The sequence below is a fragment of the Pagrus pagrus genome, assembly GCF_965226575.1.
Source record: "Pagrus pagrus genome assembly, chromosome: 3".
NCBI lineage: Eukaryota > Metazoa > Chordata > Actinopteri > Spariformes > Sparidae > Pagrus > Pagrus pagrus.
Window position 1 is genome coordinate 12,195,050 of NC_140187.1, and position 15,679 is coordinate 12,210,728.

A 15,679-nucleotide genomic window follows, 5' to 3' on the forward strand; every position below is an offset into this window, starting at 1 on the left:
CAAATTATACTCACTCACCAGCTATCTAAATACGCCAGATATTTTTCTGCAAGATTCATGCGAGTCCATTTCCTATCTTTGAACAACATTGATAATGGCTGTGTGATTCAGCTCAGCAGGTGATTGATTGATCACATCACTGATCAGAGCAGCAGGTCGCAGTATCAGGAAATGAGGAAAACATTTTTGTCGAAGTTGAGAAAAGTAAATCGACTCAATCAGAAAAAACTCACCAAGATGAAGTTAGTTTGACATTTCACACTTGGACATATATCATACCCTACAGAGTCTACATGGAGTTGATACTGGAAAGTGGAGTGAGAAGCACTTACCAGCTTGTAAACCCTGCGCACACACCACAGTCTGAAATTAATGGCCATAATTTTGTTTTGCTGTTAAATATTCAGGTACTTATTTAGTTGTATGCAACTACTGTCCCCAGTGGCCCACTGTAGGCAGTTTGAGTTCTGGGCAAGAGAAATTAGCTGTTTCTGATCCAAAAACAACAGACGTTGCTACCTGGAGTAGCAGAAATTGAAGGTGACACGTGGCAGTAGAGGAAATGCCAAACGGCCACTAATAGCAGTAGCAAGAGAAAGTAAAGTAATAAAGAAAATCATTTACAGAAAAAAAAGATTTGAAGATGGAAAATGGCGTTGTCTTTTACGTCTGACGCACAGTATGTGGGAAAGAAACAGAGAACATATAAGGGAATATCAAAACTCACAGATAAAGTATTCAAATTGATGCACAATACTATTAATTGGAGGTAACTGTAGTTTGTCTGATGTACCACATCATCAGCCGGACTGCAGTTTTAATTAAAACTTGCTTTGAGTCATTAATTAAAACATCAGAATTCATTGAAACATGAAATGATCATATCATCACGATACAATTCCAGTGGAAGTTAATAAAGGCTAATATTTAATTACCTCTCATCCCCGGCCCATGTGATAATTTACAAACGGCACACAATGACTTATTTTAAGCTGTCTTTGTTATGTGATATCATTTATAATTCAATAACACTGGTCCAGGTTTTGTAGCGTAAAAAAAATGCGTAGTTGATTTCTTTACGCTGACACACTCACACCTGAGAGAACATAGTTACACCGACATATACATTGTGAACATGATCACAGACAATTAGTGTTTAATTAGATCCTGATATGACGGCACACACACACACAAAGAGGCTCGTACAGATGCTGTCAGAAGAAGGCTGGATGACTTAAAGGGCTGAATTAAAGCCTCTGTGCACTAAATAGAAAATACACACAAAATACACAAAACATACGGACACACTGCTGCCATCTGTTGACATGCAGGACTTGTCAACCCCCTCATCATTCCTCTTGGACTCATTATCCACAGTGAAATTACTGATTAAAACCTGCTGAATAATGCAGGCCAACTTGTTCCGGACTGAAAGAATTTAATTAGCATCATCAATAGTGATCCAACTGAGATTTATTTTGTCATTCCCGTCCAAGACTTTGAGTTATAGATCAGCTATTTCTCAGCATTTATTGGGGCTCACAACTAATCAGAATATGAAATGCAGGCCTGATGATGATTAAAAACTTTGCTGATGTAAACAAAGCTCTTAAGAAATATAAAAACTTCCCAGATTTATATTTAGATGTTGTCTGGTTTTGTTTTCTGGCTGGAAAGCTCTTTATTTTTGATCAACAAACAACTCTTCCTCATATTGTTCCTCATGTGAGACATGGAAATTGCAACAAGGGTGTTGATTATTTATTTGCTCTTCTCCCACAGCGGCGCAGATCTGCTGGCGGTCAACTCTGATGGGAACATGCCCTACGACCTGTGTGAAGACGACCCAACACTGGACATCATTGAGACAGCTATGGCCAACAGAGGTAGAGTAAAAAATGTTTGAGGAGACGCTACGACCGCAGACGTCTGGGTCCGTGGACCGACTCTTTAAGCAGTCGATCAGCTCAGTTCTCACAATGTCTGCAGACAGATTTAATAAAAAGGATAAAGGTTTCTGCATGTACAGTAATTACGCCATTGGAGGGAGCGTGCTGTGTCTACTTTCTTCAGTATTATGCCAGTTAGACCTAACTTTAAACATTCATAGTTTTTGTGAAGTTGAAAGTCATTCTGACATAAGATTGATCCACGATAACCACATGTGCCTTTTAAAAAGCTGAAAACTCCTGCTGGGTGTAACTACGCCTGACAAGCTTTTCATTCTCGCTCAGCACATAAGTTTTAGACAAAAGCAGGTTTCTCTCTAGCATCGATTTTGACGACTGACACATTTTGTCAGCTGTGTCTTGAAAGTTTTTAGTGCTTCAGCTTTAGTCGTTTTAAAATAAGAAATTTGGAAAATAGACGCTTAAATATGCTCTTGATGGCGAGGCTACATATGTGGTAAGTTAGTCCTTGTGTTAATTAGTGTGATCAACAAGTCAGACTGTTGTTTCATTCTTACACAATGCTCATTGACTGCTCAGCTTACATGCTTGTTTGTAACATGTTTTCACTTCCGCTATAATGTTAATGAGAAAAGGCTTCAAGTTTAGGTTGCTAAACATACAGTAGGTAAAGCTGTCAGGGGAACGCTGACCGGGGTTTCTGGAGTGTAAACTTCCTATAATCCAAAAACTACTTGACAGGTAACATTAGCATAAACTCTCATAGCATCCAGGACAGCTTCTACACAGTATGTATTGTGTACATATTATGTGGTTATTAACGATGTGGTCCTTGGCTTGCCTGGTCACTGCTGTAGGTAGAAGGCTAATTAGTCCGACTTGCTACACTAGTCCAGTCCTCCAAACTTGAGTATTTGCTCTTCTATAGCCTCATACACACATCTCTGAGCTGTAAAGACATCCAAAGCTTGACAGAACTATCATGCCTTGTTATAATTGTGAAGCTTATGATTAACTTTTAGGGGCTACTGTTCAGTATCGGACAATTTTATTTGTTTTACAGTCGTCTTTGTCTCTTAAACCTGTTTTTGACTCGCAACATACAACAGAAAACTTCCATAAGCTCTGCAGCAGGATGAGTGAGGATTTAGCCACATTTCTGAACAAAGTACTCTGAACTTTTAGTCCCAGAAACCACTTTTCAACAAGGACCTAAAAGTAGTTGTCTACGTTGATGTCCACGTGAATAGTAGGCAAATTGGGTTGCTGACGTTTGAAAAGCAACAGCGTTTTTTGCACGTAACAATTCGACGATGATTCCTGGATTTTGTTGTCGGTCCGTCTGTCGTATGCTTTTTTCTGTAATTCCATGTTGATGTGTGAAAGGGCAATAAACAAAAAACACACTGGTTTGCAGCTGCAGATTTTTATAATGGTGCTTTGAGTACTAAAAAAAAGGGAAATGTTCAGTGCTGAAAGTTCCTGTACTTTTGGAAAGCAGAGACCCTTTGGGGGGTAAAATAATGCCCCCGGATATTAATTTAGACCGTGGTCCCCGCGGTGGAAATGCACTGAGTTCCTCCAAAGGTTCCTTGTTCCTGGGGAGGAAGCAGGGCTTCTGTAGCTTCCTGCAGTCTAATAAGTATGTCAACCACAGGAACAGATTGTTGAGGATGATGACAGCGAGGTGGTGACCTCAAAAAGCACTTAGTGTCCCACAGAGTTTCAGAATTGACACTTGGGGAGCTCGGAGAAATTAACTCAGGTCTGTTTCTCCCAACGGGATGCAGATTGGAATACTGTATATTCATGCCGTCTGACTGTAAACAGCCGCAGTCGGCGCAGTTCAAGGAGAAAAGAAAGTTCAAGGAGATCAGCGCTGACATGCACTTCAGTGAGGGAGGGAGGGAAACTCACACTGGGTTTTAGACATGTTTGCATTCGTGTCTGTGTTTGTGTGATACAAAGAGAGACTTGACACAAAGACAGACAGCTTTATTTACACTGCAGTTAAATCACACTCAGCCTTCTCGACATAAGCACTCATCAGTGTTTTGTTTTTGTTTTCTGGTAAACAGTTGGAAACAGAGCTGCAAAATCTGTGGCTGCGGGGGCTTTGAGTTTTAGAGAAATACTGTAGTATGATTGGCCAGATTGGCTGCTGAGAGGTAGTTGGTTCAAAGGAATAATTCAACATGTTTGGTAATTTGCTTATTCGCTCTGCGGTGCAGAGTTAGATCAGAAGATTAATACCAATCTCAAAAAACGTGTCAAAACTAGAATTTGCTGTTTTTCTGCTCCAGCAAGTTATTTTTTCCAGCCATGAAATAGTCTGGTACATAATCCCTCCAGAAAGTGGCTAATTGCTGTTCCTAAGCTTCGCTTTTTGTATGGATTAAACAAATGAGACATAACTTAATTAGTAAGCTGTAGAAAGGCTGGTAGTGGTGTTCATTAAGTTCCTTTTTCATCAGAAATATTAAAGGAGACATATTATGCTCCTTTTCATGTTATCATGTTATCATTAAGATCTCAAAAAAACACATCAGTTTTCTCATTCTGTCCAGAGCTGCATTGCTGTATTCCCCATCTCTGATTGGTCAGCTCACACACGCCTGACCCAGAACCGCTGACACCAATTGAGTAGCTGTGCTAAATGAATTCTTACGTGCCAGACGGGCCATGTAGTGACATAGCGATGTAGTGTGATGTCACAAAGTCACAGAATTAAAGGCGGGACTGCTGACGAGGCGTTTCAGGAGCAGTGTTTTCTGTAGGAAAGAGGAGCTTCTGTTGGTGCGGACCTTGGCCTTTTTTAACTTCCACTCTCTTTTACATCCACATGAATATAAAACACTGAAGGAAAGGAAATAAACGAAAAAGCATAATAGGTCTTCTTTAAATAAACACAGAAGTTAGATTGTATTTTAACAAACAAGAGAAAGTTCCTTTCAAAGGCTGGATTTGTCATTAGTAATGTTGTTAGTGTCAGTGTGTTTTCTTTCTTCTGGAACAAAACCTAGAGGTTACGTTTTCACTTTGGCTGCCTGCTTTCGGGGAAACTTACTGCGAGCTAAACTAGTCCTTTCTTCTTTGCACACCAGTTTCTTTACATGTATGAGGCTGTGTGTTCCTATTGATTTAGGGTGTGTAGACAATTTTGTGATTATAACATTTTGGATATTTCCAAGCCTAGTGTACATGCTAGAGAAGTAGCAAGAAATGAAAAGGTTAAAAAATACTGGAATTTTCCTTAATCAAGTTGCCCTTCGGCGTAATGGTAAAACCTTGAATGCTTCAGTGGAGCTGCTCGGTGGTAAACAGCAGAGAAATGTGTGGAAGCTGCTGGAGAGCATCATGAGTGCTCAGTCATATTTGCCTATAATTAAAGGTCAGAAAACGCCCTGTTATGATAAATGCCGTGTTGTAAACAAGTGCAGGGTTAATGATTGTGATAGTTTAACGAGGGAAAAAAAGGGGCACATGACAACATGTCGTGTGGGTTTCATCCTGGATATGAGACTAAATTGGAAACCCACACAGACAGACAGACAGACAGAGGGGGAGAGAGAGGGTGAGAGGGGGCTTGGAGAGGGAAACCGTCGAAAATGAGGTTCTCAGCTTACAATAGGGTCTCTCAAGCCGCAGAATGCAGATATCGGTACAGTAGGTGAGAAGAATGATTATTAAGCCGATCAAAGGGAGCGCGGCACTGCTAATTGCTCCCGTAATGTTCTCAGCACAGCACCGCCGGATAAGACTCCCCTCTCCAGAGACGCCGCGGGGTTGGGAACAGCGACACACACACAGAAAACACACAAGCGCACACAGACGGCGCTTCATGTGCAGCATCGACTGATCTGACTCTTCCTTCATCCTCCCCTGTAGAGCACAGTGCATCTGAGACATGCTGCAGGAATTGAACCGGTGAGACTGCAGAGTAGTTACCAACACGGCTGATGTTGATCTGTGCTCGCAGTGATGCAGGGATAAATAATTACAGTTAAAGATCAGAGACTTTTGATAAACAGGGCTGCAGCGTCAATGTCACACACACACTTCTAAAGTAAAATATTTGATAAGATTTGATTTAGTTCTCATTTAAAGTGTCGTTTAATTAATTGATGTGATCTGTTGAGCAAAAATACCAAATACTGGTTGGTCCCAGTTGTGCAAAAGTGAGGGTTTGCTGCTCTTCTCTGATTTATATCACAGTAAATGGAATATATAGTTAAGGTTTTGACTGGTGGTTGGACAAAACAAGACATCTGCAGACATAACATTGGGCTCCAGGTAGTAATAGATACAATAGTCAAGAGATGAATATAAAATGAAAACAACCCTGAACTGCAGTCCTAATTTATTTATTGCTCTCTGTCATCTTTGCACTTTCTGGAGCTACAGTATTTGGTGGAAAAGGAAGGAAGCATGAGTAGAATTAAAATGGGTTGAGTTTATCCCAATCAGCAAAGCTCACTGGTACGACTGTCAATCAAGCAAACTCCTACAGAATATGCTGAATTCAAGACTCAATCTTTTCAGAGTTAATGAATATTTTAAGAGAAGTTTTGACTTCTTGATTGTCAGCAATCATCTTCTCCGTAGTAGATACACAGAGTTGGTTTGACATGAAGGATAAAATGAATATTTGTTGAGTTGTGTACTTGCTTTATCCGAAGATTTCCGACACGTTCAGTAATTTCGCTTCACGGTGCGTTTCCATTCGGTCAACTGTCACTACAACTTCAAGTACACATCGGTTGATCCGTCAGAGGGAAGGGGAAGGATGACGGTGAACGTGACTCTTAAAAAACTTCATGTCAGGTCACATCTATTTCAAACTACATCTTTTGTTTTCAGTTTTTTTGAGAGGTTTGCTTCACCAGATGTCCTGTGTGAGAAGATGGCCACGGTTTTATATATGTTCGCAGATGTGGATTTGTTAGTTAAGTATTGTTGTTCAGCAGACTACTGTTGGCTGCTCAGTTAGATTTTCACTTTAAGGCTCATGTTTTGTTATCCGACGTGTTTTTTTCTCTCTACTCCTTCGGGGCATTGCTAAGCTGTGAGGCGTCACTGTAGCTAAATCAAAATATGACAGAAACAAGCAAGTAAAATTTGTGAGATTAGCACCAGAGAGACTCATGCTTGCCAACAGAAAGAGCAGAAAACACAGAAGACCGTATTAGCCGCAGGGATGCATTTCATTTAAGCTGACAAAGGGGGACTGTCATCGTCCTGATCCCTGCGCCTTTAAACGCCCTCCGGCTGGGATTCTGATTGTGAATGCAGAGAGAAACACCACTTTACCTTCCTCGCAACTTTTCAAGCACCTCCATCACAACCACAGGCCATCACATGTCAGTGCGGGCCACGAGAGTGTGACACTGAAACAGGAGTTTGACTTTAAAATGGCGGGCTGGAGGCCGGCGTGTTTGCTGATGGAATAGATTTGCCTTCAGCTTCGCTCGCCAAGGTCCATTTTATGAGTCTGTGGCACAAGAAAAGGTTGTAGGGGTGAAATACTGTCAATAACATGAGCACAGTGGGGTGATGCCTGTCTACTGCTTTTAATTTCAAGTAAAAGTGCCCAGTTTCAGGGGATTGTCCTCCAGGATTCAGGGCTACAACTATTGATTATTTTTATTAGTGATTAACCAGCTGCCATATATTTTCACAACCTCCTCTTCTATCGTCCTTGAATTGCTTTTATTCTTTTTATTTGCACTGCTCTTATCTGATTTTGAAGAATGTCTTAGTCTAACAATGGCATACAATAGCTGTCAGTGCTGAAAGTTTTTAAATCGAATCGAATCAGGACTTTGTTGGATTGTGACGCCCCTGTATCGACTCTTCCCTTCCAATTTTAATTTAAAACAAGCCGACTGATAGCTTTTCTCTCTTTTTTTATCTATAAAAAAATAAATAAAGCTGGATCGACATGTCTCTTCTCTTACAAAACATCAGACCATAAAAACAGTGCAATCAAAGTTTGAGTTTGTTTTAACTACACCCCTATATTATATAGTCTATAAAATGTAACTTCAGATTGCTTCTTTTGTCCAGTGAGGTGTTCAAAACCTGGAACCAGCATATGTTTCACATTTTCTTTCAATTAACTAAGTGATGAATCTCAACCATCATTAGAAGGATAATTAACCTTTTCATATGACAAATAAATTATAATCTTTCTTTTTTAATAAAGTAATGTAATCCTATTCACATCCACAACACTTGAGCTGATTCATTGTAGCTTTTCACCTCGTTCGTCCTTCAAGTATAACTCACATATTCGGTCACACATTGTTGGATTGTAAGTGTCACGGCTCTGACTGACAGCCTGTTTTCATTATAGTGAACCTGACATTTCTTTACGTTTGCCCGAGAGTACGCTACATTACTGCTGAGCTGTTGGAGAAGAAGTCAAGTGTGGCGGTCACAGTATTGAGTCCAGGCTGGCTGCAGGGCGCTGGATTAGAGGAGGAATTTAGAGTAGCTGTGACAGACAGACTCACCTGAGCTTCAACTGGGCCAAACACCACAAAGGTCTTTGCCAAGGAAAATCAGCATGGATGTGCATGAAAGATACTTCTCATTGAGACAAAGCAGTCAATTAATTTCTTAAAGATATTTAAAGTACACGAGGCAGATCTGTATTATTCTGACAACTTGCACCCAAGTTAAAAACTTTGAAATAATTATCTCAAAGTTCCTGTAACCATTAACATAATTTTCATTTCCATGACTTGTTGGCTCATTGTCCCCATTATTGATCACTGCAACACAACAAAAATGAGTGTCTGCTGCTGTCCCTTTAACACTTTATCATTTCCCTTGAAATCTTAAACTTTCAATACCTGCTGACAATGTTTTTATTGTGGAATCCATGAACTGTTTCTCATAGAAAAGCTTTGGTGTAATTTAACAAACCTGTCAAAACAAAAAGCGAGATTCTCTCTATAAAAACACAAGGTTTTATGTGTACCAGCATTATATTGTGTCTCGGAGCTGCATCTCTGTCCGCCCATGTCCTTCAGATCAGTAATAAACTGCCCTGTCAACATGCTTCAGTTACGTATGACGGCCCTCGGGAGAAAACTGCCTCCCCTGTCATTAACACTGCGGTTCCGCTTGTATTTGATTGACAGGCATCACCCAGGAGATGATCAACGAGACACGAGCGTCAACGGAGAGGAAGATGCTGGGAGACATTCAGGAGCTGCTGAGACAGGGAGAGGAGGTGAACCAGCAGGACTCACAGGGAGCCACGCTGGTAAAACTTTCTGCTTTGTTCGTATCGACTCAAACTCACTTTAAAACAAGCCAAGTGATGGCTTTTTTGTTGTTGTTAAAAAAAATACAGCTGAATCGAAATGTCGCTTCTCTAACAAAGCATCAGACGAACCATTAAAACAGTACAAGCAAAGTTTGAGTTTGTTTCTTTATAAAGAAGGGAACAGTACAGGATGAAAACAAAACAGAACAATGTATAAAACACAAACAGTAAAATGCATGCAAGATGACTAGCATTATGTGTGTATATTTATTTATTTGAATTATCCTTTTTGAAGGAACCATGTACAATATTGTACATAAATGCTACCATTTGTTATATAGTAGTAGCGTAAGCTTAAAGCTCACCTTTAGCCAAGTTTTTTTTTTTTTGGTGATAAAACTAGTAAAAAGTCTTTTGTGGCTCCAGGGGAAGCTGCATGTTCTCTGATAAATTGCCTCCAGTACTTTTTAGACATATGCAGTAGTACGCCCTGAGTTAACACATTTTAATGCGTAAAATAGGTGGCGTTACCCTTTAATATTGATAGAAAACAGATTTATCAGTAAAAAAGCTTTTCGAAAATTGTCAATACAGCAACCACAAGATGTCCTTAAGGGTAATACATGTGCAGAATATTTGTCTAATGGTTTCCAGTAGTGTGCAAGATGAGCTACACACGTGCGCAACCACACACACACACATATGGACACACGTGACCAAACGCCTGAAGGAGATAACAGGGATAAGTAACACCACCCCAGCTCCCTGCAAGCCAACAGATTCTGTCTAGAGTTTAAGCTGTAATGGGTGTGTTTTCTTTGAAAAAAGAAAAGAAACTGCTGCAGAAACACACGCTTATCAAATTATCAAGCACCGCAGGTCTGCACTGGGAGAGGAAAAAATTAAATGTTTGCATAAATATTCAAGGGACTGTCTTTATTATAGATTCACCTGTTAATGATTATGTGCTCTGCAACGCCGGCTCATGAGGCTGTAGAAGAGCTGAAAGCTAATCAGGCATTTAGAGACTCATTATAATCTTCTTAAAGGCAAATCAGCTGTATGATTTTCAAATAAATATATTAATGCCGATGTGAGTGACGTGTTTGTGAGGAGCAGAGAGACGTGCAGTCATGAATCAAAAACAACGATTGAGAATCAACATGTAATTCATATTTATGCTTTCAGGAAAAACAGTTATGAGAAGAGAGTGAAGATGATAAAAGCTAAAAGCCAGAAAGCATAAACTTATTGCTTCTTTTCACTGCTTGTACTGTTTACAACACACAGGATGGTTGACTTGTAGTCCTGAATATTCACAATTCTTTATTTTTTATCATTTATTTATCTTTTTTGCTCAGTTTTTGTTGTCCTTGCTCCTGGCGGTGTCTGTTTTTGTGTTGTACACTGAGAGCGATGTAAACCAGAGTCAAAACTGTACACACATATACTTAATTAAGCCTTTTCTGATTCTAGCTGGTGAGTGAGACGGTCACGGCTTTCTGAAATAAAACATAATCCACCATGAAACTAATAAACCACCTTGAAGCTTAGACTTAAAAACAATATTAATGAGAGATGACTGGACTTGAAACTTCAAAGATAAAAATTAATGATTAAACAAAAAAAGCTTTCAAAGAAGATTCCTGTGGTATAACAACATTTAGATGAAACACATTCTTGATACACAAAGCTGCTGTAGGTTTGCAATCGATAAGGCAGTAAAACAGACACATCCATACAGCTTGACACAAGTTTGACATAGGAATCTATAGTCCATGGAAAATCCATCCCGGTGGCAGACCGAAAACAATAGTGAAAGCGAGGTGTGAACCCCTGTATGTGCACATATTGTCATTTTTCTATAGCCGTTACACTGTGAAGTCAGTGTTTACTTCAGAATGATGAATTGAAGCAAAGAAGCTGCTTAACCAGTTGACTACTTCCATTAAGATAGTTATTTTTTTTGCATTATAAGTTTTCTGAAATGTTTGAATATGCAAACATTGTCAGAACAAAACTCTACACTAAAATACATCTTAATGTGTATTCTGAAGGTTTTCTTTCCATGAGTCAGAAAGGAGACATGCAAGACAGCCCGAAATCTCTTAAAGATCCCATGCTTTCATCTGTCGTGCTGACAAATTCATTGACTGCTGCGACTGACTCATGTTTTCATCTTTGATTTTTCTATATATTCATTTCGCCACTGAGATCGTTCAGCTCCACAAACCCGTAGACTCGACTCGACTCGACTTCTCTGATTTTGTTGCATTTTATTTTCTTTTACTTCTCTATGCTTTGCTAGCTTTGCACCTATATTACATTGAAATGTATTTTTTGAAGCATCTTCTAGCTCTTTTTTTAAAAGGTGCTATAGAAATAAAAGCTCATTATTATTATTATTGTTCTGCTGGACTATAGCCTGGACACCAAAGAGACCACTTGGGGGCTTTTTGCATGATTTGTTCATGTATTAGTGTCTCAGTACAGTCTTGAACTGTCCCTTGTTAGCCTGTGGATACTGCTCCTAGAAGGATCATGGCTCATAAATTGCTTTACTTCCACTCAATACTCAAGTGCCCTTGTTGTTGTGCACCTTTTTAGGCCACAACTAAGACTGAAAAACCCTCCACGTAACGTCAGATGCATTAGAGATTAGTCATTTGTTTCAGTATTACCTAATAGAGTCATCACTGAATTTGTTTTGTTTAGGAGTTCAGTCCACTGAGGTATTAAAAAGCAGAAAAAATTGCGAGTGAATAATTTCCTGAGCGCGTACGATGTCAGATGACTTAATGAAGTCTTTATTATGTATCAGGGATTTAGCTATGCCGAGGAAACACAGTGACAGATCACTGGATGAAAATAGCTAGGGGACATTACATGGTAGTAGCCCAAAATAACCCTGCTAAGCTTTAAAGTCTTACAACAGATTGTCTGATTGAGCTGCTTGTCCCCCTGCTTTATGCGTCCTGTTAATCTTCATTCGAGCATGATGAAGCAAACTAGAGCATGCCTTATTAAAATCTCTGGCAAAGAAGACAGGAAGAGACCTGGAACTGATAGGAAGTTATGTAAGGTTAATCTTTTGTTTTCCACTGAAATGCATTTTGTGTCCTTGTCTGGATGTGCACGAACAATGATTTTCATCTCTTCTTGTGATTGCTAGTGCGTTGATCAAACCCACTGTGAAGCTGAACAGTTTATTTGACGATTTATATACAGTAGGTATAGGTATAGGTAAGGTGTAGGTAAACTCACTGTGGATAAACAGAGTAGGTACCAAATGATCAATTCTCATCAAAAACGTTGTAAAAATCGGTGTTTTTAGTGATTATTTGTAGTAAAGTCAAATCATGTATCCTTCCTCTTAATACACTTATCCTGCTCAGTCACAGGGGAGATACTAAACACTCCCTCTCAGGGCTAACTCACATAGACAGACCCAAACACCCTCGCCATCACTCCTACTGGCAGTTTTTCCAGTTCACCTAAAGGGCACGTCTTTTGACTGTTGGCCAAAAACTGGATAAGACAGAGAGCGCTTATCCCAGCGTGCTTTGGACAAGAGGCAGGTTACACCCCAGACAGGCTGCCAGTGATATTGTGAGAGGAAACTGAAATGCTCTGTCGAAACACAGGCAGATCACTATGCCGATGTAATTAAGCTTATGATTTTTCCATTTGTGATGCTAGCAGCGTGGCTGTAGGGACGGTTACGTCAGTTTTGCCACCGCTTTTGTCAAGATGGAAATATCTCAACAGTGACTTTGATGGTCTGCTGACTTGTCCTCGAGCCAAACCCTGAAGATAACATTTTTGCTTTTGAGTGAAATGTGTCAACAACTGAAATTGTTGTGAATCTCAACTCTGTACAACAACACGATTGGCTGATATGTTTTCCAGGTCAGCTGTGATAAAATACACGATTGGTTTTTGGGGGTAAGAGGCGGGACTTGTGTCACGCAGCCGCCATCTCGGGTGTTACAGACTTGTCTTTTCAAAATGCTTTAAGTGGTTTGTCTCCTCTCTTATAACGCCTGTGGCTGAACTAAGAGGGGAAACATGACCTGCTGAACACCATCATGTTAGCATGCTGACATTAACATTTAGCTCAATGCATCACTGACAACGCCAGCAATTAATTCTGACTGAGTATACTGGCCTCTTATCGTCACTTTTTGACCCAGGTGACATGGTTTGAGGCAGTTTGTCAGATTTCCTGCAGCTCCCTCGGAGCCACAGAAGGATTCACAGAACTAAACACCTGTTAAGAAACTTAGATTTAAGTCAGTGAGGAGACTATGAATTTGTGGAGATGCTGTGTTTGTGCAAAAAAATACAGACACCTGAATTTGTTTTTAGTGTTTCGGTAACAAAAGCAACAAATCGTCCATTAGCAGAGTACCTACGAGACGTTTCCCTGCAGCAGTGGGTCTAATTCAAGCTCAGCATCGGCTGAAAGGCAATAAAAAGAGACAGACACAAGCAATCCAGTAACCGACAGACCTTAACATTCCTGATGTGCTTTAAAAATGCTGTGTTGTGGTAGCACTTAAGATAAACATCAACTTTAATATTGCCCATACTTGAAGATCAGTGAGCAATTGACATAACAGGAGCCTGAATTCAGCCTTCAAATTCTGCTCTCCAATTACAGCGCATGCTGTGCTGAACACATTTACTGTAGGTTGTTTCCATTCACAGAGTGCCACAGAAAAAGCTTCTTCTAAAAGAAACCTTGACGCATTTAGAGGATTTTTCTCTGTTTACATTCAGCACTCCCTCTCCTGCTTTTGCTGTGAAACTGATGCAGTTTGTAAAAAAGAAACGCTGCCTGTAATTACCTTTTACTCATCACTTCTTTTATTTACATAAACTACTCTGTTTTCTGTCAAATCCTGGTTTCTCTTGGCATTTTGCATCCATCCTCATGTGTTGGCGTTTCACTCATCCCACTGAGTTGTTATAAATAATGAAAATCACCATAACAATTGGTGTGTGTCTGAGCCCCGTGCAGTGCACAGGGCTGTGATGTTCCTCTGCCAGTTTCAGCACATCCTAATTTCCGCATGAGGATCAATAATGTTGGATCTTACATTGTGAGCAGTTCTCTCTCTCTTCAATAACACTCCAGCGTGTATAAGCTCACGTTGTAACCAGTTGTCCAAAATCAGTCCTCACAGTCTTCCTAATGAGCCTGTTTGGTTATGTTTGAGTTTGATTGGGGTGAAAGCTTATCGATAAGGCAATGAAAGAAACCCAGGCTGAGAAATCGTTAGGCTTCATTCCTGATGCAGATGGAATTAAGGCCGGCATTAGACAAGTGTGTGTGTTTCTCAGACAGATTCAGTGATTCGCAGGCATGAGCCACGCTCAAACTCATCAATTATTCATTCGTCTGACAGAAAACGGATGTTTTAAAAGAAACACAATCTCCAATCTAATATTATCACATTACCTCTGTGCTTGACGAAACATGGTAGGTAATTCACACAGGATTAACATCACAGACGTCCTCCACAAATATTACAAATTACAAGAGGTCCCCTGGTAATACTGGTCCCATGCGAAGAGCGCTCAGGAAAAGAACATGTCTGTGAAAACCCCGACAAAAACACAAGACAACACTAGGCAAGGAATGCCAATTGTATTTGTATAACACATTTCGTACATCAGAGCAGTTCACTGTGCTGTAGTGGATGAGAATACAGCAAAAATGAAAAGAGAAAAGATTCACACCTCAAACAAGCAGAAGAAAAACGCAAGAAATGCAGTTTAAATCGAGGGATAGTAAAAGATAAAAGATTACAGTTAGTACTCCCACAAAAAAGCAATTTAAACAAATTGAAGAATTCAAAACATTAAACAGAACAAAGGCAATTTTAAAAAGCTAAGGAAAGACAGATGTAGACTCTAGATCAGAGTAGGCGGTGCAATATAGGAAAGTGTTTAGCTGTGATTTAAAAGTGATCAGCTGGTGTCATATGAACAGGGAGAGTACTCCAGGATGCGTGAGAACAAAATGATGCTCTACCATGTTTTGTTTGAACTCTTGGGGCGAGCAGTAGGCTCATCGTTGTTGTTATTCATATGATTAACCCCCTAACATAATGTAGATAGATGAGTCATAGCATTCAAGAAACTCACTTTTATAGTTGAGCGTGTTCAGTTTCCTCCTTCTTTTTCTCCACGAAGTACCTTTGAGGTTATTCAAATCATTTTTCCGCTCTCTGATAAGATCATATTTTGTATCAGCTCCTGCAGCTCTTTATTAATTATCCAATTAGTCGCACCAGCATCAATAATTGATTATTCACTTAAAGAATTTCTTCAAGCGAAAATGCCAAATTATCACCGTCTCCAGCGTCTCCTATGTGAATATTTAGCAGGGTTTTTGTCTGTTTTGAAAGGAAATTGAATTTCTTCAGGGGTTGTGTAAATAATCTGAAGATGTCATCTGTGGGAACAAAGAATAGACATTTCACTG

General features: G+C 39.8%; 1 protein-coding gene across 1 annotated transcript in view; it reads left to right on the plus strand.

Annotated features, from left to right (window-relative positions):
- Window positions 1-15,679, plus strand: part of ppp1r16b (protein phosphatase 1, regulatory subunit 16B) — a 101,063-nt gene that overhangs the window by 77,545 nt on the left and 7,839 nt on the right. The window contains exons 5-6 of the mRNA XM_084348770.1: window positions 1,783-1,886; window positions 9,059-9,183. Coding sequence (XP_084204896.1) covers window positions 1,783-1,886; window positions 9,059-9,183 — 229 coding nt within the window. The remainder of the gene's footprint in view (window positions 1-1,782; window positions 1,887-9,058; window positions 9,184-15,679) is intronic.